Source organism: Pseudorca crassidens, chromosome 20 (genome assembly GCF_039906515.1).
Source record: "Pseudorca crassidens isolate mPseCra1 chromosome 20, mPseCra1.hap1, whole genome shotgun sequence".
Taxonomy (NCBI): Eukaryota; Metazoa; Chordata; class Mammalia; order Artiodactyla; family Delphinidae; genus Pseudorca; species Pseudorca crassidens.
Window position 1 is genome coordinate 34,944,132 of NC_090315.1, and position 23,603 is coordinate 34,967,734.

General features: G+C 46.7%; 1 protein-coding gene across 1 annotated transcript; it reads left to right on the top strand.

Moving 5' to 3' along the window:
• Positions 1-1,569: 1,569 nt before the first annotated feature.
• On the top strand, positions 1,570-12,937 carry HERPUD1 (homocysteine inducible ER protein with ubiquitin like domain 1). Its single transcript, XM_067719519.1, has 8 exons — positions 1,570-1,818; positions 4,834-4,911; positions 4,999-5,073; positions 6,426-6,556; positions 8,672-8,794; positions 9,353-9,703; positions 11,045-11,150; positions 12,174-12,937. Exons 1-8 carry the CDS (start codon positions 1,684-1,686, stop codon positions 12,336-12,338), a joined length of 1,164 nt encoding a protein of 387 aa, XP_067575620.1. The 5' UTR covers positions 1,570-1,683; the 3' UTR covers positions 12,339-12,937.
• The last annotated feature ends 10,666 nt before the right edge of the window (positions 12,938-23,603 follow it).

Below are 23,603 nucleotides of genomic sequence, written 5' to 3' on the forward strand. Positions count from 1 at the left end.
TTCTTGTAGGCAAGACTCCAGCTACCATGACCTTCCCTGAGTTCCAAAGGGCAGATTCGAACAGTTGCTAATCAAGGGGGGGAGCAGCCACGAAGCCACCTGAGGCAAGATTACAGGGACCAGAGAAGCTCCTCAAGATTAGGAGACCCTGCACACACCCTAATCTTGTCAGCAACCCCACCCTTTAGAAACTCCGCAGAAGAAAGAAGAATGTAAGACTATTACCGCCTTGATCCTTATTGAATACCCCTGACCACAAGCCCCGAATATGAGACCTCTCCCTATTCCCCAGGGAGGGGGGGGGGGGGACAGTTCTTGAGGTGCTGGCCTGCTGTGGTCCCTCTTTGCCTGACAAAGAATAAAGCCACCCTTTCTTTCTCCTCCAAGACTCTGTCTCTGTATCTCATTTTGGCATCGGTGTACAGGGAGCCAATATTTTGGCATCAATCTCAGACTTCCAGCCTCTAGAGCTGTGAGACAATACATTTCTGTCCTTTAAGCCACCCAGTCTGTGGTACTACACCCACCAACCACACCAGGTTCCTCCTGTTACCCTCCTTAAATTTGCCCCACTCTGGAAACTATTTACATAGTGTTTACATTGTATGTACAATTGCCAATGTCCTGACACACCTGGCAAAACAGATGTCCCAACAGGATTAGAACAAGGACGGGCCAGCACAATGTCAGTTTTGTTTTTCAAGACTTTTTTTTTCCTACAGAGGGAGGGAGTGTCTACATCAGCCAGGCCTCTGTGGTCACATTTTAGGAAAACTGAGAAACGTGCCTTCTGTGTCTCAGCCCCAATTTCAAGGAAGTATGTGTTAGTATCCTATAAAGTGAGGCCTTTTTCGAGCGTCTCCCAGCCTAAGCTGGACTGTGGCCTGCTTGCCACTCATTAGGATGACGTCCCACAGTTAGGGGTACAACGATCAATTCTGAGGTCACAGGTGAAGGGGCAACATTGGCTCAGATTCCTGCATCCTGAACCCCAGGAAGAATCTCCCTTCTTCCTGGCCCTTCTAAGGCTTGTCGGGTCGCCCTTCCATGTGGGCTCGCAAACGGGGCTCCCCCAGCAGTTCTTTGAGCTGAGGCCGGGGTGGGGGTGGGGAAGCCTCCCCTGGGGGAGCCTGACGTCCCGGGCCACCCGGGGAAGGGAAAGGGGAAATGGGGCTGGTGTCAAAAGGGCGGAGCTGCTTCTTTGTGAGGAAACAATTTGCAGAGGCTGCCAAACCGGAGAGTCGGCAGGGTCTGCCCTCCCTAAAGTGCCGTGAGCAACTCGAGCCGGGGAGCAAGCCAGTGTCTCAGGGCCGAGGGGCCCCGCGTGGGCCGCGCGCACCCCAGCACAGCCGCCGAACCCAGGGTCCCGGGCCGCAGCCGCGCCTGTGGGTGACGCCACGGCGGCGGGTTGCATCAGCCTGCTCCCACGTGCTCCGCCCGCCCTTCCGCCCACGGAGCCGGGCGCCGATTGGGCCACGTTAGGGCAGTGCTCTCCGCCCCAGCCAATGGATGGCAGCCACAGAGGGTTCTGTCCGCAGAGTCCGGGCGCGGGGTTCCTATAAAAGGTCCCCGAGCCGGGCCCGCGCGCTCCAGAGAAGCGAACCGTTTTTGTGGAGGTTGTGGCGGCGGCGGCACTTCCTGCCTGGCATCTGGGAGCGCCGCCGAGCCCACAGCACCGTCGACATGGAGCCCGAGCCCGTCACGCTCCTGGTGAAGAGCCCCAACCAGCGCCACCGCGACTTGGAGCTGAGCGTCGACCGCAGCTGGAGCGTGAGCCGCCTCAAGGCCCATCTGAGCCGCGTCTACCCCGAGCGCCCGGTGAGAGGAGCCCCCGGCTCCAGCTGCCAACCCTCCCCTAACCCCGGCTGTCATCCTCGCGGCCCTCCTCGCGTCCCCCTTGGGATGCCACGTCCTCCTCCCCTTTCCCTGTAACTTCTCGCTTCGCCGGCCTTCCCCTGGTGCTCCCCAGGTCCCCTCTCCCAGGCCTGTGGTCTCCCCCTTTCTGCCCTGCCGCCGTAGGCGCTCTCTGACGTGGCCCAGAGGCTGTCACTTCCTCGTTCTAGGCCGCCATCGTCCCGCCTTCCTGACGGGCCGCCTTCCCCTGTCACCTCGCGTCCTAGGTCCCCAAACTCTAACGGCTGTCACACTCCCGCCATACCTCTTCAGACCCCTTCCCAGTCCCCTAGATCTGGCTTCCAGCCTTAGCCAAGCCGCTGAAACAGCAGTTTGACCTTGAGTGAGTCATTTCACCCTCCAAGCCTCAATTTTCCCAAAACGTCGGAGTGACTGGGTGTTCCTCGTTAGGATTGCATCCGATGGGTAGGAATAAGGAAACATAAGTGCTGCGAAATGAGTTTTCTGAATGTAGCCTCTCATTGCAGAGAGGTGAGGGCAGGGGCCAAGGCCTTGCCAGTGGCTAGAGAAACCTGGTGAGCGCCCAGGCAGCGTGTACTCAAGGCCCCACACCCAGGAACAGGACGTGGCGCTTCCCCTCCCTGTGAGCTGGACTCCACAGCCTTTGCTTAGTCCCAGGGAGGAGCCCGGGGCACTTTCCGGTAGAAAATGATTTAGAAGGAAAATAGGTGGAAGGAATCTCCTGGAGTCTGGGTTTTAAGACTCTGGTCCCTCAATTGCAGAGACTTCCTTGCTTTGTTTTGGTTGACATATCTGTCAACATCACCCTTAGGGCCACCCTCCCTCCCCACCACGTGATGGAGGCTATGAGCTGGACCTTCCTATGTTTACTTTCTACTCTGATATTATGTAAGTGTCAACAGTGTTTTTTACTGCCCACAACTGTAATTCTGCATCAGACAGGAGAGGGCATCAGGACAGGACAAGATTGTGAAATTGTTCTTTCTTATCTGAAGTGTTGCAACGTGTCAGGTTGTAGCTCATGGGTCAGGTTGTTTTTGTTTCATATTGTCAAGAATGTGGTAGTGAGTTTCCCTTCTGAGTCGTTCTTTTGAAATGTGCTTATTTATTTAATAAGCTCCCATTCCTCTAGCATTTGCCTTGGCACTATTTGCAGTTTCACCATAGCTGCTCCCAAGAAACAGGTGGCAGTGCTGCTGCAAGAATGGCTATTAGGTACGCAAATTGGCGAAGCACGTGCAGCCTCTAGTTGCGTCATTTGGTAAAAGGCGGTGTTTTGGAGGAGGGCTTTCCTTTAGGGCTTCCTTGGGTGAGGAACATCATTCCTATTAAGTCCAAGGATCCAAAGTTGTAAATAAAAGGTCTCTCAGGTCTGTATATTTGTGTTTAAAAATTTTGGTTGGAGCACATTCGTCATTTGCTTTCTAATATGAGAAGCCTTACTTTATAATAGTTGTTTGCGTAATATATATATTTTTAAATCAGCCTCTGGATAAAGACGCAGAGTGTCGGTTCAGGCCTTTAACAGGCCTCAAATCACGGGCACCCGTGGTTTTCAAACCTTTTCTAGTGTGAAACTCTTTAATATAATGCAGGACCCCACCTATACAATAACATTTACAAGTCCAGGTTTATAGCATTTACATATGAAGTTCAGTCAGTGAGAACAATGATGAACACAGCATCCAGTATATTTCTGCAGTTTGTTATAGTTGCCCAGTGTCCAAAAAAAAAAAACCTCCTGATTTATGCAGATAAATAGGTACGGTTATTTTTTGTTAGTTTTAAACAGCTTTTGCTTTATAATCATGGGCTACTTGGCAAGAGCAGCTTTGTTCCAAATCTTGCATAATTGGTTATTTTGGCAAGAGTAGATTGAGAAGTTGCTGGTGAGCTCTGGTGTACTGACTTTGGTATGTATCACTTGAAGCCATTATTTAAGTCCAGTTTTAAATTTTATTTATTTATGTTTGGCTGTGTTGGGTCTTTGTTGCTGTGCGCAGGCTTTCTCTAGTTGCAGCGAGCGGGGGCTACTCTTCGTTGCAGTGCGTGGGCTTCTCATCGCGGTGGCTTCTCTTGTTGCCTAGCACGGGCTCTAGGCGCGCGGGCTTCAGTAGTTGTGGTTCTCAGGCTCTAGAGTGCAGGCTCAGTAGTGGGGGCGCACGGGCTTAGTTGCTCCGCGGCTTGTGGGATCTTCCTGGACCAGGGCTTGAACCTGTGTCCCCTGCATTGGCAGGCGGCTTCTGAACCACTGTGCCACCAGGGAAGTCCCTTAAGTCCAGTTTTTAAGGGAATTAAAAATGGATTTTAAAAGTGAGATTTGTATAAAAGTGTGTGGCACGACTGTGGTTTTAAAATCACTGGAATGGAGTAGAGGGTTCGGAATCTTGACTCTTTAGCAGCAGGTGACCTTGGACAAGTGAATTTTAGACTTTCCCCCTTAAAATAAGCATGGTAAATATAGGGTTGTGGTGTGGAATGTTACCACACACCATCTCTTTAGCTGCATTTGTATGTTGGGAAAAGTCTCTTTGAGGGCTTAAGTTTAGAATTGCTTCATGTTATCTTGGGACAATGCTAGGTGGTTTTAGGGAAGGCTGACTTTGAGTTTTCTCTGAGACCAAACTTTGAGTTTTGAAGTTCGTTGCTGTAGGAGCCCCAGATTTGTGCTTTTTGTGGCAGAAAGCAATTTCCCTGGGAGTTAAGAAGTCAGGTAGCCTGCCATAGGTTTTGTGGACTGGAGGTAGTTTGCCGTCCTAAATTTGTTTGCATGTTAGAGATCAGTTTAAAGTTAAGTACTTCCTAAGTAAAAGTTTTGTATATGGAGCCTTTGGAAAAATGTTTTCCTATGATGCTGGGAAAAACACACGTTTAAATTATTGGTATACAACAGTTTCTTCAATGTTGGGAACTTGAGGGGGCGAAATGCTGATCTGTGCTGCTCTTTCTTTCCACAAGCATCCAGAAGACCAGAGGTTAATATATTCTGGGAAGCTGTTGTTGGATCACCAGTGTCTCAGGGACTTGCTTCCAAAGGTATCACTAAATATATTAACTTTTGAATGTTTTTGAGCACTAACAAGGTTGAATTCAGGTCCTAAAGTACCTCCTTATTACTTTCAGCAGGAAACGCGGCATGTTTTGCATCTGGTGTGCAGTGTGAAGAGTCCTTCCAAAATGCCAGAAGCCAGTGCAAAGGTATGTCTGCTTTTTCATGATGATAGCAGTTCGTGTCATTCAGACTCTCAAGGTCAAAATAAAGGAAGTTGGATAAAACTCTTAAGTCTTTTTATCATATAATATTTTGTCTCTTCCCCAGTGAGAATCAGGAATAAGAAACTGTTATCAATACAAGTGAGAGTTCACTATAATAGTAGTAGACTATTCCATTAGTGTTGTAGTGGACAAGTGGAGTTCTGCAGTACACTCTTTTCTGGAATTTGATTTGATCTGTAGTGGCTGTGTATCCAGATCACCGAACTAGCAAGGCAGTCATGAATTTAGCACATAATAAATTTCTTCTAAGGCAACATTGATTTTTATAAAGAGTAAAAAATGACTATATTTCCTTTGGAAATTTTCATTGTGATTATTTGTTTGGATAGGAAAAGGCCGCAGTCTTAATCAAGTGATCTCTTAAGACTTGCTTATGTTAGATGGTCAAAATCCCTCATTTTTCATTTCACAGTGTTAGTTCAAATATACGGTATTAAGGGACTTCCCTGGTGGCACAGTGGTTAAGAATCCACCTGCCAATGCAGGGGACACGGGTTCAATCCCTGGTCCGGGAAGATCCCACATGCCGCGGAGCAACTAAGCCCCCCCACGCCACAACTACTGAGCCTGCGCTTTAGAACCCGAGAGCCACAGCTGCTGAGCCCACGTGCCACAACTACTGAAGCCCTCCCATCTAGAGCCCGTGCTCTGCAACAAGAGTAGCCACGACAATAAGAAGCCGGCACACTGCAACGAAGAGTAGCCCCTGCTTTCCTCAGCTAGAGAAAGCCCGCGCGCAGCAACAAAGACCCAATGCAGCCAAACAAAAATAAATAAATTTATTTTAAATATATATATACAGTATTAATATTCTAATGTGATACATTCTAAATTTGCATTACAACTGTACATCCTGAAACATCTGAATATAGTGTAAGAAATTCTTTAGGTTGCTGGCTGGGTTGTGTTTATAAATCTTATTGGTCAAATTTAATTTCTTAGTAAATTTAACACCATAAGATGTATAGGAAAAAAAAGACGTATAGAGCATTAACAGGAAGCTTTCTCACCAATGATAACTTCATTGAGAGATTTTAGTGAAACTACAGCATAGCTATTCTAGGAAAAATATGGATTTTTTTTTTAGTATCTGTATTGATACTGTGTTGAACAAATTTTAGAATATTCATGTAACATTGCATCTGTTTGATTTTGTCAAGTTCAGAGGTCAGGGTTGGGGACATAAGCCATTCACAGAGAAAGAATCCTTGAAGCTTGATTTCACACAGTTGCATCAGGCCTTTTGTTCTCATGTTCATGTTACACTTATCTAGGTTGCTGAATCCATAGAGCAGCCCGCTGGTCTTAATCAGGGACAGTCTCCTGGGGATTCCTCAAGTGACGGTTTAAGGCAAAGGGAGGTTGTTCGGAACCCTTCTCCCTCTGGATGGGAGAATATCTCGAGGTGAGTGTTGTAATAAAGAAGCAGGTTGTACAACATGAATGTGCATTATTTGCATCAACTTAAGAATAAGCTCTGTTTATACTATATAGTCATAGAATTTTTAAATGGACAAAATTTTGCCTTATAAGGGCTTCACTTTAAAGATCTCTTCTGTATTTAACTTTTCTTAATACATAGCCTTTTAGGAACATCTAAAAAGTGGAGATGCATGTCCTGAAAATCTGGGCATTTCTCCTCCTACGTGGGTGTGCTTCACATTGCGCTGACCTCATGGTAGGGAATTAGTGCTGGTGCAGAAAAGCAGCTGTTGTAAGCACTGTGCAGCTGCTTTGCCGAGTGGCTTTGTGCTTTGTCTGTCGTAACAGTGGGTGACAAAAGGTGAAGGGATTGTTTGAGAAATGCTCTGCCAAGTACCGTGTCGGTGGTGCTAGGAGAAAAGGAGCGATTAGAGCTTTCCTTTAGCGCAAAAGCCAGAAGCGACTAAATGCCGCGATGTTCGGATTTCACAGCTCTTGGAACACCTTACTATGAAAGATCCTATGGGAAAAAACAGTTTATTAACTACAAGTTGAAACTCTGTTACTCCCCGAGTCCTCTGCCCACCATTTCCTAGTAGTTTTTAATATCTGATTGTTGATAAAGTCAGGTGTTTGAGGAATGAAGAGTTGGTTTTTTTCTTAATGGAGGTTTTCAAATATACACAAAAGTAGAGGGAACTGTATAATGAATCTCCATATAATGATCAGAGTTTTGCCGTACTTGCTTTATCTATTCCTGCTTCCGATTTTTTCGTGAAGTATTTAAAAGTAATTCCCAGACATTATGTCAGTTCACTTCTACATACTTCAGGATATAACTCTAAAAACCTTTTAGTTATTTTACATATCTACAGTGTCATCATCATCAGAGCTAACAAAAGCACTTTGTTATTTTCTCATTTCCATGTACTGTATCTTTTTTAAATGATCAAAAACAGTATCGTACCAAGACCTATTTGTATTAGAATACAATTTTAGAAATACTCTGGGTATGGAATTTGGTTTAAGTTCCATACCTACCATATAAAGTGGATAATTGAATTCATTATTGGATAGAAACGCTTAAAACTGTTTCGCTTTTTCTGGCTATACGATTTGAGAATTTAGGCTCATATCTGACTATGAATTTTACCATAATAAAACTTGATTTCGTCCAACAAATATTTATTGGACAGCTGGTGCATATAAGTTTGTTTAAGGATAGGAGTTGACCAGCAGAGATGACCACATAACAACTCCTGATCTTTCTGCAGTTCTGTTAGTTTGAATTTTGTGAAGTGATGCCAAAGAAGTTCACTGTGTAGAGTTCACAAAACCAGAGATGACTCCCACACACACCCTGCCCCAGGCTGCGCTAGATGATAGAGGCATGAGTTTGGTGTCAAACAGGTCTCAAATCCAGCCCTACTACTTACAGGTTCAGTGACCACGTGCAGATCCTTTGTCTTCCCTGAGCTGCACTCGGGCTCCCTTCTGTAAAATGGCGCGGTGGAGAGCTCCCTCCCCACAAGGTTGTTGGGGATCCCGTGAGATAACAGCCCGGAGGCCTTACAAGGCACAAGTGGTCAGTGAGCACGCATGGGTGGTGCCACACATAACTCTGCTCCCCGTATAGTTCAGATCTAGGGGTGAGGGAGAAATGGGTATTGGGAGGAAAGGAGTATTTCCTGCAGAAAAGACTTTGGGAGAGGTGTGACTTTTTAGAGCTGCTCCCTAAAGAATGAATAGTGGGGTTTAGACCTTCAGTGAGACTCAGCAAGTCTAAAATAAGGGTGGGGATCCACTTAGACTGAAAGGGTCCAGCTTGTTTGTACCTCATGGTGATGACATCATGAGACCCCAGTGCTGGACAGAGGGCTCTAGTTTTCCCACGGGATCCAGGCCATGGGAGGGGGGCTTTGTCAGCACTTCCTGTGATTGTGTTACACAGGTGCATCACCCAGAAATCTACAGGTAACTATCATAAAGCTCAGTCTTCTGTCTCTTTGTTTTGAATTCCTGATTGTAATTTAAACTTAATTTTCATTTATTCATACTAAACCAACTCAAAAAGAGCATTTTTTGAAATCTTTCATAGGCCTGAAGTTGCCCAGCCGGCGTTCCAAGGCCTGGGGCCTGGTTTCTCAGGCTACACAACCTATGGGTGGCTGCAGCTCTCCTGGTTCCAGCAGATATACGCACGGCAGTACTACATGCAGTAGTGAGTCTTTCCTCACATGCTGGGTGTGGCCAGGGCTCCCAGAAATTGAGGGAACTCCCATCCCTCAAAAATGCCTAACTTACCCATAAAGTTAGGAAGGGTGGGATGAGTGTGTTTTCATCACTTATCTGCAGAGTCCTTTCTGTGGGTGGAATAGAGTATAAATGATAACTACTGATTTGTGTATTGATGCATAGTTTGCTGACTGATCCGTAGTTTGATGACTTTATTTAGAATATGTTATTTCCTCTTTTTTTCTTTTCAATTTGTGATATCTTTAGCATTTTATGAAAATCTTAATTTGCTACTGCACCATATTTTCATGGTGGCCTTGGTGTTTAATTCCAGATGAAATTTACCAAGCACCTTCTCTTAGGAGTAGAAAAGACACTTATAGATATGACTATTAGAAAAGAAGTTCTTCACTAAGTTAAAGAAAAATCAAGTTTGTGTATGGCTACTTAATAGTAAAAGATCCCTGCGTAAACGAGCTTATGAGAACAAGTCTTCATGGTGCCTTGCTCTCAACAGTATTTGCCTCTGTCATTTTTATTTTAGCTTAGCAGCCACTGCTGCGTCAGGGGCTTTTGTCCCCTCGCCAAGTGCACAAGAGATACCTGTGGTCTCTGCGCCTGCTCCAGCCCCTATCCACAACCAGTTTCCAGCTGAAAACCAGCCCGCCAATCAGAACGCTGCTCCTCAAGTGGTGGTTAATCCTGGGGCCAATCAGAATTTGCGGATGAATGCACAGGGTGGCCCTATTGTGGAAGAAGATGATGAGATAAATCGAGATTGGTTGGATTGGACCTATTCAGCAGCTACGTTTTCCGTTTTTCTTAGTATCCTCTACTTCTACTCTTCCCTGAGCAGATTCCTCATGGTCATGGGGGCCACTGTCGTTATGTACCTGTAAGCAGATGATTTCGCTTTCCCTTTTTTCCCTTTACTACAGATTACACTATGTGGTGACTCAAACCAAGTGCAGACTTTGCTCTTTTGAGCAGTCTCAGTCAATATTTAAGGAGGTGGATTTAAATAGTATGTCATTCCAGGATTTTCGATGCAAAGAATTGATGGCTTGGTTACGCATTGCCAAAAACACAACTAATTCTGTGTTAATACAGCAACAACATTCTCTTCTTTTCCTCTAGTTAAGTTACCTGCCAGGCTCATGAACCACAATAAAAGCCATACTGAGGCATGGAAAGGAAAATTGTATTTGTGTTGAATAAGAACATATTTGTCTTTTATCAGGCTCCAGCTGCCTTCTAGGATAAAGGTCAGGCAATGGCTGTGGCATAGTCCTGAAGGGCCAGAGATCCATCACAGACCTGGCATTTGGCTTTATCCATGGCTTAGAGCAGTGGTTCTCAACCAGGGTAGTTTTGCATCTGCCTCTACCCCCGTCCCCAAGACGTTTGGTGGTGTTTGGAGACATTTTTGACTGTCACAGCGAGGGGGGTGGTCCTGCTGGCATCTGGTTGGTAGCTGTTAAACATCCTCTCTGGTGCCCAGGACAGCCCCACAGTAAATATCCAGCCCGGTATGTCAGCAGTACCAAAGTTCAGAAACCCTGGCCTAGAGTTATATGTCCTTGTATGTGGTGAAAACTGACAGAAGAAATTTTTCCTCTATAGGAAAAATGGATTTTTATTTTAGTTTTTAAAAATCTTAAAAAAGAAATATTTAGAATAATGCATTAAGTACTCATATCCAGTATTAATCATTGTTATATTTTGTCATATTTGCTTCAAGACTTGGGTTTAATTGGATTTTTCAGATGCAACTTTTAGTTAATTCTTTAAATTCTATAGTCTCTAGAATCATATATGTAGGTGACCAAATCTAGGTCTTATTAGTATGTTATTACATATAGTCACGGCTGTGTATGTATTTCCCCTTTCCCCTCTGTTCAGGTTTTCGTGTCTAAGGTTTAGGTCAGATGAAGAAGTATTTATTGAGCACATACTATGTGTCAGGTGCTGTTTATGTTGCTGGGCACATGATAATGAATAAAGCCTAGTTTCCATAGTGCCTGTCGAGAACCTGACAGGCCAGTGAGAAAGTCTAGGAGCTGGTGTGGTGGAATGTCTCTGTAGATGGGCCTGGCTGCGAGCTTCTAATCAGGTTCTGCTCTGATGAGAGGAGGGGAGCAAGGGGGGACCTCATCTCACTGAGAGGACCCTTAAATTCTTGAGTACATGTCACTCTGATGTTCACTAAGATGGACTTTATATGCTTCCTTTGAAGGCATCATGTCGGGTGGTTTCCATTTCGACAGAGGCCAGTTCAGAACTTCCCGAATGATGGTCCTCCTCAGGAAGCTGCAAATCAGGACCCCAACAATAACTTCCAGGTATGGAGCTTCTGCTGGAGCCCGGCGATCTCGGTGTGAAACACCGGGCTCTCGAGTCCTTAATCTTTAGACACCTTGTGGTGTACCATTTTATTAGGCGCAGTATTTCAAGATTTTTTTCAAATTTATTCTTATAGCATTAGCTGTTTTTAAAACATTGTGTCATAAAATCCAGCAGGTATTTTGGTCATGTGGCAATTTGCATTTTGGCATAGATATGTAATTTTTTTTTAAACTCACTCTTTTTAGTGTTCATTCTCAATAATATGTTATACCATGGAAACTGCTAATGGAGAGTTATTCTAATTAAGGATTAGGAACATAAGCCTGTCTCACAGAATAGATTTCCTGGAAAATAACATACAGAAATAGAATTTTTAGGGACTTCCCTGGTGGTCCAGTGGCTAAGACTCTGTGCTGCCAGTACAGGGGGCCTGGGTTCGATCCCCGGTCAGGGAACTAGATCCCACATGCTGCAACTAAAATATCCTGCATGCAGCAACAAAGATCCCACGTGCTGCAACTAACACCCATCACTGCCAAATAAATAAATATTTAAAAAAAGAAATAGAATTTTTATAAGGCAGTTTAATGCATAATCCTAAAGGATATTCTTTTTAATATAAAGTGTCACCCTCGAATCTGTTTTTAGAATCCTGTGTTTTCGTTTTTTTTAGTTTTAGTTTTCTTTAACTCGGGACACTGCCAGAATTAGAAAAATACCCACATTTAATGAAGTGGCTAACTTAATTACTAGTTTAATAATAGTTGAAGATCTAGTTACAGTACTTCATTTGATCTGATACTTGCTGCCAGGAATATCGAAAACTATGAGAATGTTCCAGCACAGTTGTGCTACGGAGGCTGGAGAAGGAGCTCCGTCCAGCCGGGGTGTCGTCCCTGGCGTCCTGCCTGCCTGGCTTGGCTTATGGGGCAAGGGTCCAGGGAGCCACTCTGCCCTTTACTGACATTATTGGGTGTTTGTCACTGTCCTCTTTTCTCCTTGTGTTTTATTACCTGTAGGAAGACCCTGATCCTGAAATTGCAGACCCCAACCGCCTCCCTCCAGACAGAGACGTAGTGGATGAGGAGCAGACCAGTCCTTCATTTATGAGCACAGCCTGGCTCGTCTTCAAGACTTTCTTTGCCTCTCTTCTTCCAGAAGGTCCCCCAGCCATAGCAAACTGATGGTGTTTGCTCTCTGGCTGCTAGAGGCTTTGGCAGGCGTGGACTGGATCATCTGGTTCTGGCTAGATTTCCTTACCTGGATGTGGCGACAGCACAGAATTAGTAAAAGAATCAACAAAGAGGATGATACGCTTTTGCGATTCTGCAAAGGCAGAAAGTAAGACGTGAAGCCATGATACAAATTGATGAACAAAAAATGCCTAAGGCTTCTCATATCTTTATTCTGAAGAGCTTTAATATATATTGTTGTAGTTTAATAGACATTGTAAGTAGAAGGCATTAGTGTCGCATGTTTATGCCTGAGGAACTTTTCCAGATGTGTGTGTCTGCATGTGTGTTTGTACATAGATGTCATAGATGCAGAAACGGTTCTGCTGGTACGATTTGATTCCTGTTGGAATGTTTAAATTACACTAAGTGTACTACTTTATATAATCAATGAAATTGCTAGACATGTTTTAGCAGGACTTTTCTAGGAAAGACTTATGTATAATTGCTTTTTAAAATGCGTGCTTTACTTTAAACCAAGAGGAGCTTTGCAGAGGTGAAAACCTTTGCTGGGTTTTCTGTTCAATAAAGTTTTACTATGAATGACCCTGGCAGAGACTCCTGTCATCTTACCAGTTTACTCCGTTTCCATCATCCCTGGATGGTCAACAGCTGAGTTGCTGATTTTTGAGTAACCTGAATATTGTGCTTCTTTTTATTAAAGGACTGTTTGTACTGATGAAGAAGATAGGGTAAGGCCACGAAAGTTTTAATTTACTAAGATTATGCCTGTGTTTGCCCCCCATTTCCTGATTTAAACAGTACTAGCTTATGTTGTAACCCATCAGAGTTAAATTCCCACGATTTAAAGTTAATGGCATTAAGTACCTTTCACCTGCTCACGTGTCATGCTGAGCTTACTTTTGGACTTTAGTCCTTCTTTTAAGTATTATTTTTGAGACTAATCTGAAAAGCAAAGTGCTGTGTACTTTTTTTTTTTTTTTTGCGGTGTGCGGGCCTCTCATTGTTGTGGCCTCTCCCGTTGCGGAGCACAGGCTCCGGACGCGCAGGCTCAGCAGCCATGGCTCACGGGCCCAGCCGCTCCGCGGCATGTGGGATCTTCCCGGACCGGGGCACGAACCTGTGTCCACTGCATCGGCAGGCAGACTCTCAACCACTGCACCACCAGGGAAGCCCTGTGTAATTTTTAACATGAGTGATGCTGTAAGTAGAATGCTGAAGGCCTGGGAGTGTTGTTTTGGGCAAAGTATAATGAGCTTCTTGTGTCATGGTCATGATCATTTGAATGAATTGTGACTGGACACATTGACATCAAATAAACATTCACTGAACAATTCATAGCCAGGTGCTGGGTGGATACAAAGCTGTTTTATGTATGGTCGTGCTTTAAAAAGCCAACTAAGATAATTACGTAAGACGTGAAATGGCATAGAGTTTCAGATAATACCAGACCTCCAGAACAGAGGAATGGTCAGTCAGGAGGCAGTGATTATTGATGAGTTATGAAGGCAATGTTTGCTTGAAGGAAGAAGTGACTTGAGACTAGAGGTTTTGTAGTTTTACAAGTGAGGAAGTAGGTGACAGAAAAAGCCTGAGGAGCTGGAGAGAGAAGGGTCACAGCAGAAGCAAGAGTGCAGAGATGAGACTTCCCTCCTGCCATGAAGCTGGATTGATGAAAGTGGTCATTAAGAGTTGATACGAAGGCCTTTTAAAACTGTTGGGTGGAAAATCCTATCGTTTTGCAGAGCAAGGGGCGTCATCCTTTGGAAGAGGGGCCTGGAGCCCCAGGCAGCTGGCAGTGCCCAGCTCCTGTTTCTGAAGGAGTGGGGCCTCTCTCCCTGTGGTGTCAGGTTGCATCGATTCAACTCCAGATTCCACCAGCCCAAAATAGTTCCAGGATGGTTGGTGCTCCTGAGGACAGCTGACAAGGGTTCAGGTTGTCCCAAGCCCCACTAATACAAGAGAAGAACCTTCAGACAAGAGCCAAGGCTTAAGAGCGCTGTTGGGTGGGTGACATGGCAGAAATAACAGTGCTTCCACAACAATTACTAAATATAGCATAAGGATGTACTACGTATCACTGTTAATACTTAGGAAATTATTGGTTGGGGTCTCTGTTGTTAAGTAGCAATTAAAAAGCTAAAAGCACAAACCAAAAAATTTCCAAATGTTAGCTCAAGCCATAGTAGCTTTTTAAGTTTGCATTTTCCAAGGTGTGTTTTCTTGAATCCTAGTTCTGTAGAAGAAACACTCCAGAAAATGAGCCCATGGTAAAGTAAATTTGGAAACCAGGTTGATTCCAGTTGGTGGGTTTCTTCACTGCAGGATTCCCGGGGCCTTTAATATGCTGATGTACTTTTGAAGGAGGGTATGTGGTCTGCGGGCCCCTCTGTTCTGTGAACCTGCCCATGACTGAATGGTGTGCCACGGTTGGGGAAATGCAGTTGTTACTATTAATCAACACCTTGTTTGGCATTCTAAGCAGCAAACAGATGCATGGTGAGAAGTGATGGCATACATCCATAATGAACAATGGAGATAAATATTCTTTATGTGGCCAGGGAGGGTATCAGAAGCCATGCGGATCTATAGTCTGACTGAGAGGGAGAGATTACAGGTCATCTTTGTCAGAAGTAGCTATTTTACCCATTTCTAAGGAAGTTAGCCCTTTGTCAGAAGAAACTGTAGTGGCCTCCCCGGTGTAGTTACCTTGAGAGATGCTGCTGATTCTTCTCAGGACCTATGCCCACCCCACCTCTCTTTGCTTCTAGACCTATAACCAGACTCAAGTCCCAGCAGGCCTCAAGGAGTGAACAGCTTTTTGCTACACACTGAAAGAGCTGCATGATTTTTCCAATTTATACAGACAGATCTCGGGGGGGTGCGTGGGAATGGATATTAATGGGTGTGGGTTAGTGGTGGAAGCAACATTGAGTTGGGTCAGGCTGAATTTATTAACGTGGATGCACTAAGCAGAGGTTCTGCGTTTACTGTTTCAGCATGAAGAGTGAGGAAGGACACTGATAGTTTAGTTGGCTGAAACATAGTCTAACAGGTGGCCTACACTCAATGAAGTTGAAGTGCCAGGATTGCTTTAGGGAACTGTAGCGGAAGGTATTCTGAATCTTAGGAAGATTGGAATGTTAGAGTGGATTTTTTTTTTTTTTTAATATTTATTTTGGCTGCGCCGGTTCTTAGTTATGGCACGGGGGATCTTCATTGCAACACACACGATCTTTTAGTTGCAGCATGAGGATTCTTACTTGTGGCATGGCTGTGGGATCTAGTTCCCCCACCAGGGATCGAACCCGGGCCCCCTGCATTGGTAGCGCGGCGTCTTACCCACTGGACCACCAGGGAAGTCCATCAGAGTGGGTTTATCATGTCAGACCTGCTCACCCACCCTGCGAGGGTCCAGAGACACACCTTTCACCACGACTGAGAAATAAATTTGTGAGGGGAGCCCAGCGTCATTGCAGAGCTCTGTGGTCATTCTTCTTTGTAGGTCAGAAATTACAGTGGGAACAACAGTTACTGAACTAGGATCCTTAAATGCAATAGGGATAATCGGATTCCTGGGTGGCAGGGGCCAAGTGGTAGAACTTAAATCACCAGAGATAAGGTGGCTGTGGATGTCATTATGGTACCAGCGGAGTCTAAAAAGAAATAGAATCGTTGGACTTGCAGAGACCTAGGGCATTGGCCAGTTGATCATGGTATCCCTTGGAAAGAAAGAAATGGGGGCAGGCTAACTGAATTCTTGATCTGTGTAAGCAGAAGTGAACAGAAATCTCAGTTGAATCACCCAAACGGAATCAGCTTCTCCATCAGTTCCCGGACCTGAGACAGTTTCCAGACCCAGAAACCCTCGAATGAAGGGGGGCAAGTCTCCTTGAGGAAGGACCCTGCAACACTGAAAAAATTTACACTGTTTTGCCCAGCCTTCCCCTAAAGGAACCTGAAGCTTCTTATCAAGGTGACTGTGCATTGGGGAAAAGGAAATAATCAGACTTTGGGGGGATGGCTGGACACAGCCTCTAAACTAAAAGTAATTCAAGGAGACCCAAAACGTGACTGTGGTCCGCCAGTCAAGAGTAGAAACTTATGGGGCTTCCCTGGTGGAGCAGTCGTTGAGAATCTGCCTGCCAATGTAGGGGACACGGGTTCGAGCCCTGGTCCAGGAGGAGCCCACATGCCACGGAGCAACTAACCCCGTGCGCCACAACTACTGAGCCTGCGCTCTAGGGCCTGCGAGCCACAACTACTGAAGCCCTCCCACCTAGAGCCCGATCTCCGCAACAAGAGAAGCCACCGCAATGAGAAGCACGCGCACCTCAACGAAGAGTAGCCCCCGCTCGCCGCAACTAGAGAAAGCCTGCACTCAGTAACAAAGACCCAAGGCAGCCAAAAATAAATTTTTTTAAAAATCATCAATTAAAAAAAAAAAAAAGAGTAGAAACTTATGGAGGTCAGGTCCATCTCACAGTAGGTCCAGTGGGTCCCTGAACCCATCTTGTGGTTATGTCCCCAGTTCCAGGATGTATAGTTGAAATAGACACACAGGCACATCTTGTTTTACTGTGCTTCACTTTATTGTACTTCGCAGATAACTGTGTTTTTTTTGCAGATTGAAGGTTTGTGGCAACCCTGCGCTGAGCAAGTCTATCAGGACCATTCTTCCAGCAGCATTTGCTCACTTCGTGTCTCTGTGTCAGATTTTGGTGAATCTCTCAATATTTCAAATCCTCCACCAGCAAAAAGATGATGACTCGCTGAAGGCTCAGATGATGATTAGCATTCTTTAGCAATACAGTATTTTTAAATTAAGGTACGTACATTGTTCTATTAGACATAATGTTATTCCACACTTAATAGACTATGGTATAGTGTAAACATAACTTTTACAGGCACTAGGAAACCAAAAAAAGTTCATATGACTCACTTTATTGCGATATTCGCTTTATTGCAGTGGACTGCAACCAAACCCGCGGTATCTCCGGGGTGTGCCTGTACTTAGCAACGGGCAGAATCCCCACATTGGTTCCCTCACGTGTGGAGTGAGGGCTATTACGGTGGGAAAGGCCAATTGCAACCTATTAGGGCTGCCTCTACCTAGGAAAATGGTAAATGAAAAGCAATACCGCATCCCTGGAGGGACTGCAGAGATCAGCGCCACCATCAAGGACTTGAGAGATGCAGGGGTGGCAACTCCCACATCTCCATTCAACCCCCGTTCTGTCTGGGCAGAAGACAGATGGATCGTGGAAGATGACAGTGGATGATCATAAACTGATGATTGGAGGTGGTGGCTCTTCCAGATGTGGTTTCATTACTTGAGCAAATTAACACATCCCCTGGTTCCTGGTTTGCAGCTACTGATCTGGCAAGTGCTCTTTTCTCAGTACCTGTTAGTAAAGACCACGAAAAGCAGTTTGCTTTCAGCTGGCCAGACCAGCAGTACACCTTCACTGTCCTGCCTCGGGTAGATCAGCTCTCCAGCTTGATGTCATTATAATTGGTCTGCAGGTATCTTGATCACCTTTCCCTTCCACAAAATATCCCACAAGTTTAACATCGATGATATATGCAGATTCCATCTAGAGAACAAGAAGTAGTAACTATAGATATACTGGTAAGACATTTGCATCGTCGATGGTCGGAAATAAATTTCACCAAAAGTCAGGGGCCTTCCATCTCAGTGAAATTTCTAGCGATGCACTGGTTGGGTGCGTGTCAAGATACCTGTTTTTTCAGTGAAGGATAAGTTATTGCATCTGGCCCCTCCTGCAGCCAAAAAACCAGGCACAACACCTAGTTGGCCTCTCTGGATATTGGACCTCTCTGGGTGTGTCACTCTGACACATTTACCAAGTGACCTGAAAAGCTGCCTATTTTGAGTGGGGCCCAGAACAAGAGAAAGACTTGTACCAGGTCCAGGCTGCTGTGTGTGCTGCTCTGCCACTTGGGCCACAGGATCCAGCAGCTCTCCTGGTGCTTGAAGAGGTGGGGGCAGGCAGGGATGCTGTCTGGAGCTTGCGACAGGTCCCTACAGATGAATCACAGTGGAGGCCCTTAGGATTTGGGGGCAAAGTCCTGCCATCCTCTGCAGATAATCCCTTTCCTTTTGAGTAACTACTGAGCCATTGGATTTACATCTGCAAAGACTCTATTTCCAAATAAGGTCATCCCAGGGTTCTGGATGGACGTGAACCTGGGGGGACGCAGTTCACCCCACAACAGGGAGAAGTGCTTTCCGGAGACACAACATTGATGTCATTGAACTGGAAGTTCAGACAGCTACCAGCCACTTTGGGCTCCTTAAGCCTCCAAGTCATCAGGCAGAGAAGGGAGTCATCCTATTGGCTGGGGTGACTGACCCCGACTACCAAGAGGAAATCGGGCTGCTACTATTCAATTAAGGAAGAAGATGTGCAGAATACAGGAGATCCCTAAGGCTACCCTGCCTTAAAGTCGATGGAAAATGCAATTAAGGCAGAACTACTAATGGCCCTGACTCTTCAGGAATGAAGGTTTGGGACACCCCAGCAACCATGACCAGCTGAGGTGCTTCCTGAGGGTGTGGAATGGGTAGTGGAAGAAAATAGTTGTAAAGACCAGCTACATCTATGTGACCAGTTGCAGAAATGAGGCCTGTAATTATCATGAATCATCTTGTAATTTTCATGTAATTCATCATCTTGTGCTGTTTATCTTCATACACAAACTTGTATAGATACATAGTAAGTATAAAGTGAATCTTTTTGTCTTCTTCCCTTATATCCTTATCATGTAACATAAGATGAATTAATAATAGTTAACTTTACATAACGGGATCTTTCTTCTTTGGCCACGCAGCCTGCGGGATCATATTTCCCCTGCCGCCTGCAGTGGAAGCACAGAGTCTTAACCACTGGACCACCAGGGAAGTCCCTACATCACAGGATTTAGGTTACAGGATCTCATAGAGAAGAGTAACTGTCACCCAAGGACTTGGCATTCTCTTCTGGGGAAAGGATCTGTGTGTTTTGGGTTATAGACAGGATAGTTGCATCACATTAGATGGAAGCAAGGCTTTGTTATTTTCTTTATCTGGAGATTAAGTGTGGTTTAAGGACGTGTGCCTGGGTAGCAAGCTGATAAAAGGTGAACTGGGCTAGGCCTAGTCATTCAATCAAACACTAATCTAGGTGTTGCCGGGAGGTTATTTTGCAGATGTGATTAACATCTACAATCCGTAGACTTTAAGTAAAGGAGATTATCCTCTGCATCTGAGTTGGCCTCATCCAGCTAGCTGAAAGATCTGAAGAGACAAATTGAGGTTTCCAGAGGACGAAGCCGTTAAGGCCGCGGGTGGCAGTATCAGCTTCTTCTCAAGAGTTTCCAGCCTGCCGGCCTGCCCTGCAATGTCAGACTCACCTAGCCAGCCTCTACAATCATGTAAGCCCATTTCTTGAAAGACAGAAACAAGCAAATAATCTCCTATGGGTTCTGTTTCTCTGCTAGAGCCCTGACTGCTAAAGGGCCCCAGCTCTGGAGGTTAGGAGTCCTGCTCCTCAGCCTGGTGCACCACACTGACCAGTGGGGTTGCTGCCAGGCAGGCTGTGTCCCTTGTTCAGAATCAGGCGCCCCCCGGCTCTGCTTGAGACCAAAGGCATATGGGGGCAGCTCCAGAGAAGGTATAAGGCTTTGCTCTGTGCCTCACAAAGAAGGTTTCCCATTCCAGAAGTGAGCTGGGCAGCCTTGGGGAAATGGGAAGAGGCAGCCTCCGCTGGAAGCACGTCCTTAGGGTGGCAGGGGTGGGATATAACGGTGCAGGGAGCAGGAAGTGAGGTGGGGCTAGCTGTCTCCGACGTGACACATCCAAGAGCGGCTTTGCCCGCAGTGGTACCCAGTGGCCCGGCAGCAGCTGACTCGGACGCTCTGATGCCTGTGGTACTCAGGCACGGCAGGAGCTTGTGTTCCCTGCCACACAGCTGGCTGAAGAGCACACAGGCAGGCACGTGTCACGGGGTCGACACTCACAGTTACGCACTCAGGACCTTCCTGGTGCCGGGTGTTCCTGCCCTCATGGAGCTTACATCCTGGCAGGATGACAGAGACTAAAGAAGGAAACAAGTGGACATAAAATGACAAGTACTGGGGAAAAAACATAGAAAGAAAAGAAAATAATGGGATGGGGGACACTAGTTAGCAGTGGGTTTGGGGGAGGACAAGTGGTTAGACAGTGGTCAGGGAAGGCCTCTGAGGAGGTGACACCGGAATGATGAGCTGAAGCAAACCAAGCAAAGATTTGGGGAAGGGTCTTCCAAGTAGAAAGGCGAGTGCAAAGGTCCTAAGGTAGGAACAAGGTCAGCATAGCCAATGCCTTAGAAGGTGGCAGGCGGCTGAAGTTGAGTGAAGGGGGTGGTGGGTGAAGGGATCCAAAAGTGGGGGGACAGATCATATAGGGCCTTCTAGGCCATCGTAAGGAATGTGGGTTCTAGTCAAAGTGAGATGGAGTCCATTGGAGGAGTCATAAGGGAGGGAACACTATGGTCTGATGGATTATAGTTCAAGGAGCTGGAGTTTTCCAGGATGAGGGGAAGGGAGGAGAAACGATTTACACACAAGGGGTATAGGAGGGAGGACTGCTCACTGAGAACCTGCGGGGAAGGCCTCAAATCCAGGGTCAGAGCAAGGAGCTGAGGGCATGGAGGAGAGTGCCAGTGACGACAGAAGGCAGGTGGGAGGATTTGGGGTCAGGGAGGACTAGGGGCTGGGTTGGCTGAGGGCTGCAGGGAGCTGCAGAGGGTAAGAGTCCTGGTGTGGGCTGACTGGGAGACCCGCATATAGGTGGTGCTGGAGACAGACAGGGAGGTGTTGGCAGGATGAGGCCAGAGCGGTCGTCCCTAGGGAAGGGCAGAGGGTGCAAGGGCAGGAGAGCTGGTTTGAGCCCTGGGGCCTCTCCAGGCTGAGCCCCTGCTCCCTCATCCAAGACATAGACCCCTAGGACATAAAAAACTGCTCTGTCCACCCCACAGGGGCCATGAGGCTCAAAATAACGCAGTGTTCTCCAAAGGTGGCAAACGTGCCCTGGGGTGGGTGTGCAGAACCAAATCTAGAGGGTTTGTCCCTTATTTTAATAACCGTGTTACTTTTCAGTGTATTAGATAAGCGTATTTTTCTACTTAAAGTGGAGATATGGAGTTCCCTTTTAAAATACATTTAAGTAAAAAAAGCGAGTCGGTTTAAAAGGTTAAGTAAGTAACAGTCTAAAGCATGTGCAGAGAAGGCAGAAATCATGGCAGTAGTTTTTGAATGATGGAGGTCAGGAAACACTAAAAGCTTTGTGAACATATAGCCCATGAAAATGTTTAAAAAAAAAAGACACGAATCTCATCGCGATCGTTTGTGTTTGGGTGGCCCTCGTGGGTTCATGTGCACACGTGTGGGCGTGTACGTCTCAGGCGGATGTAGCTGGGGTTGGTGTGTAGGGGACCTGTGTGTGTACGTGGGATGTGCACATCCGTGCACACACGCACGCAAGGTTATTTGCATGTGCACGTGGATTGCTTTATCTGGGCAGGTGTGTGGATACGGGTACACCAGGTATGCGAGCATTTTGGGTTACAGCCGCCTCCCCCTCCCAGCCCTCTGCGCTACCCAGTGGCGCTGGGCTGGGCCGGAAGCCTGGGGCCAGCTGGTCTCCAGCCACCAGGGGGCAGCAGAGGCCGAGCAGGGCCTTCTTCAGGACGGGTCTCCTCTGAGTTGGGCATGCGAGGCCCTCGGAAGTCTCCCTCTGTTCTGTCCCCACTTCCCCAGATCGCCCCAGGCTTCTGCCAGATTAGCCAGCGGCCCGTGGCTGAGGCTTGCTGGAAGACCTAGGACTCAGAAAATGGACCTGTGGTCGTAGGTGGTGTGGGACTCCTGGGGTCATGGGGGGAAGGGACCCGGGTCCCTGAGGTGCTGGCATCTGGAATTCTGGGGGTGTGTACAGCTGGCTGGCCACTTCTGACTCTTCTGCAGGCTGGGCTCTGGGTCTCAGGGGTGCTCTGTAGCTGTCTGTCTCCCCTACTCTCAGCCCCATGCCTGTTCAGAATACAGCTGAACCCTTGGGCTCACCCCTGGCTTGTGGCGAGTAGGCCCCTCCGAGGCTCCCAGGTTGGCATCACAGGGGCAACTGGATCCTAGAGCCCTTCGGCTCTGTCCCCGCATCCAGGGCCACCACCTGCACTAACAGGGAGGAGCACCCCCAGGTCAGCCCAGTGGCGGCAGTGACTAACCCAAATCCCGGAAGCCCCCACAGTCTTTCCATCCACAAATATGTAACGAGGTCCTACTGTGTGCCGGGCACTGCTGCAGAAACTCACCTTCTAGTGATGGGCGACACTTCTTCCCCACCAGCCTTGAGGACCGAGGCCTCGCTAGAGCAGAGTATATTAACACCCAGCAGCTTTCCTCCCAGCCTGGAGAAGAGGATGAGCCATGATGATAAGACAGCCGACTGTGGGCCAGGCAAGCAATACCCCCTTTAATTCTCCCTCCAACCCTAGGAGATGTGTAAAATGCGCCCATTTTATGCTTGAAGAAACTGAGGCTCTGAGAGGTTAAGTGGCTTTACCCAAGTTGCACAGCCGGTGTGTGGCCCACGCTGGGAGCCACGTGTAGCCTGCTCACATTCATAAGTTCTCTTTCTTTAGAGACCCCTGGGCACGACGTAGACACAGCCGCCTACTCTTTGTTGTGACTGAATATGAAGGAGCAAGTCAGTCCCCCGGGGCCTCAAGGGTGACTTTATCTCCCCCATCCTTGCCCTCACCCCCACCCCAGGTGACCAAGTTACCAATCTAGTGTGTGTCCTTCCAAATAATCCGATATGGCCCTACATAGACATAATCAGGGTCTGGGGCTGTCATCACTATCTGCTTTAGAGACATTTTTCTCCCCCAGTGAAACTGTGGTAAACTGAATACTGCCCCCCTCCCCCCTCCCCCCACTAAAAAGATATCCCTGCCCTAATCCCTAGCTGACTTTGTGCACTTTTACAATCATCGGGATGCAGGATTCCATTTACACAAAAGGTCCAGAGCAGATCTGTGGTTGCCAGGGGCTGGGGGGTTGGGAGGAGTGACTGCTTATTGGGTATGGAGTTTCCCTTTAGGGTGAAGAAGTTGTTCTGGAATTTGACGCTTGCGCACAACGCTGTGAATATATTAAATGTCACTGAACTGTACCTTTTAAAATGGTAAACTTTAAGGTATGTGTATTTTACCATGA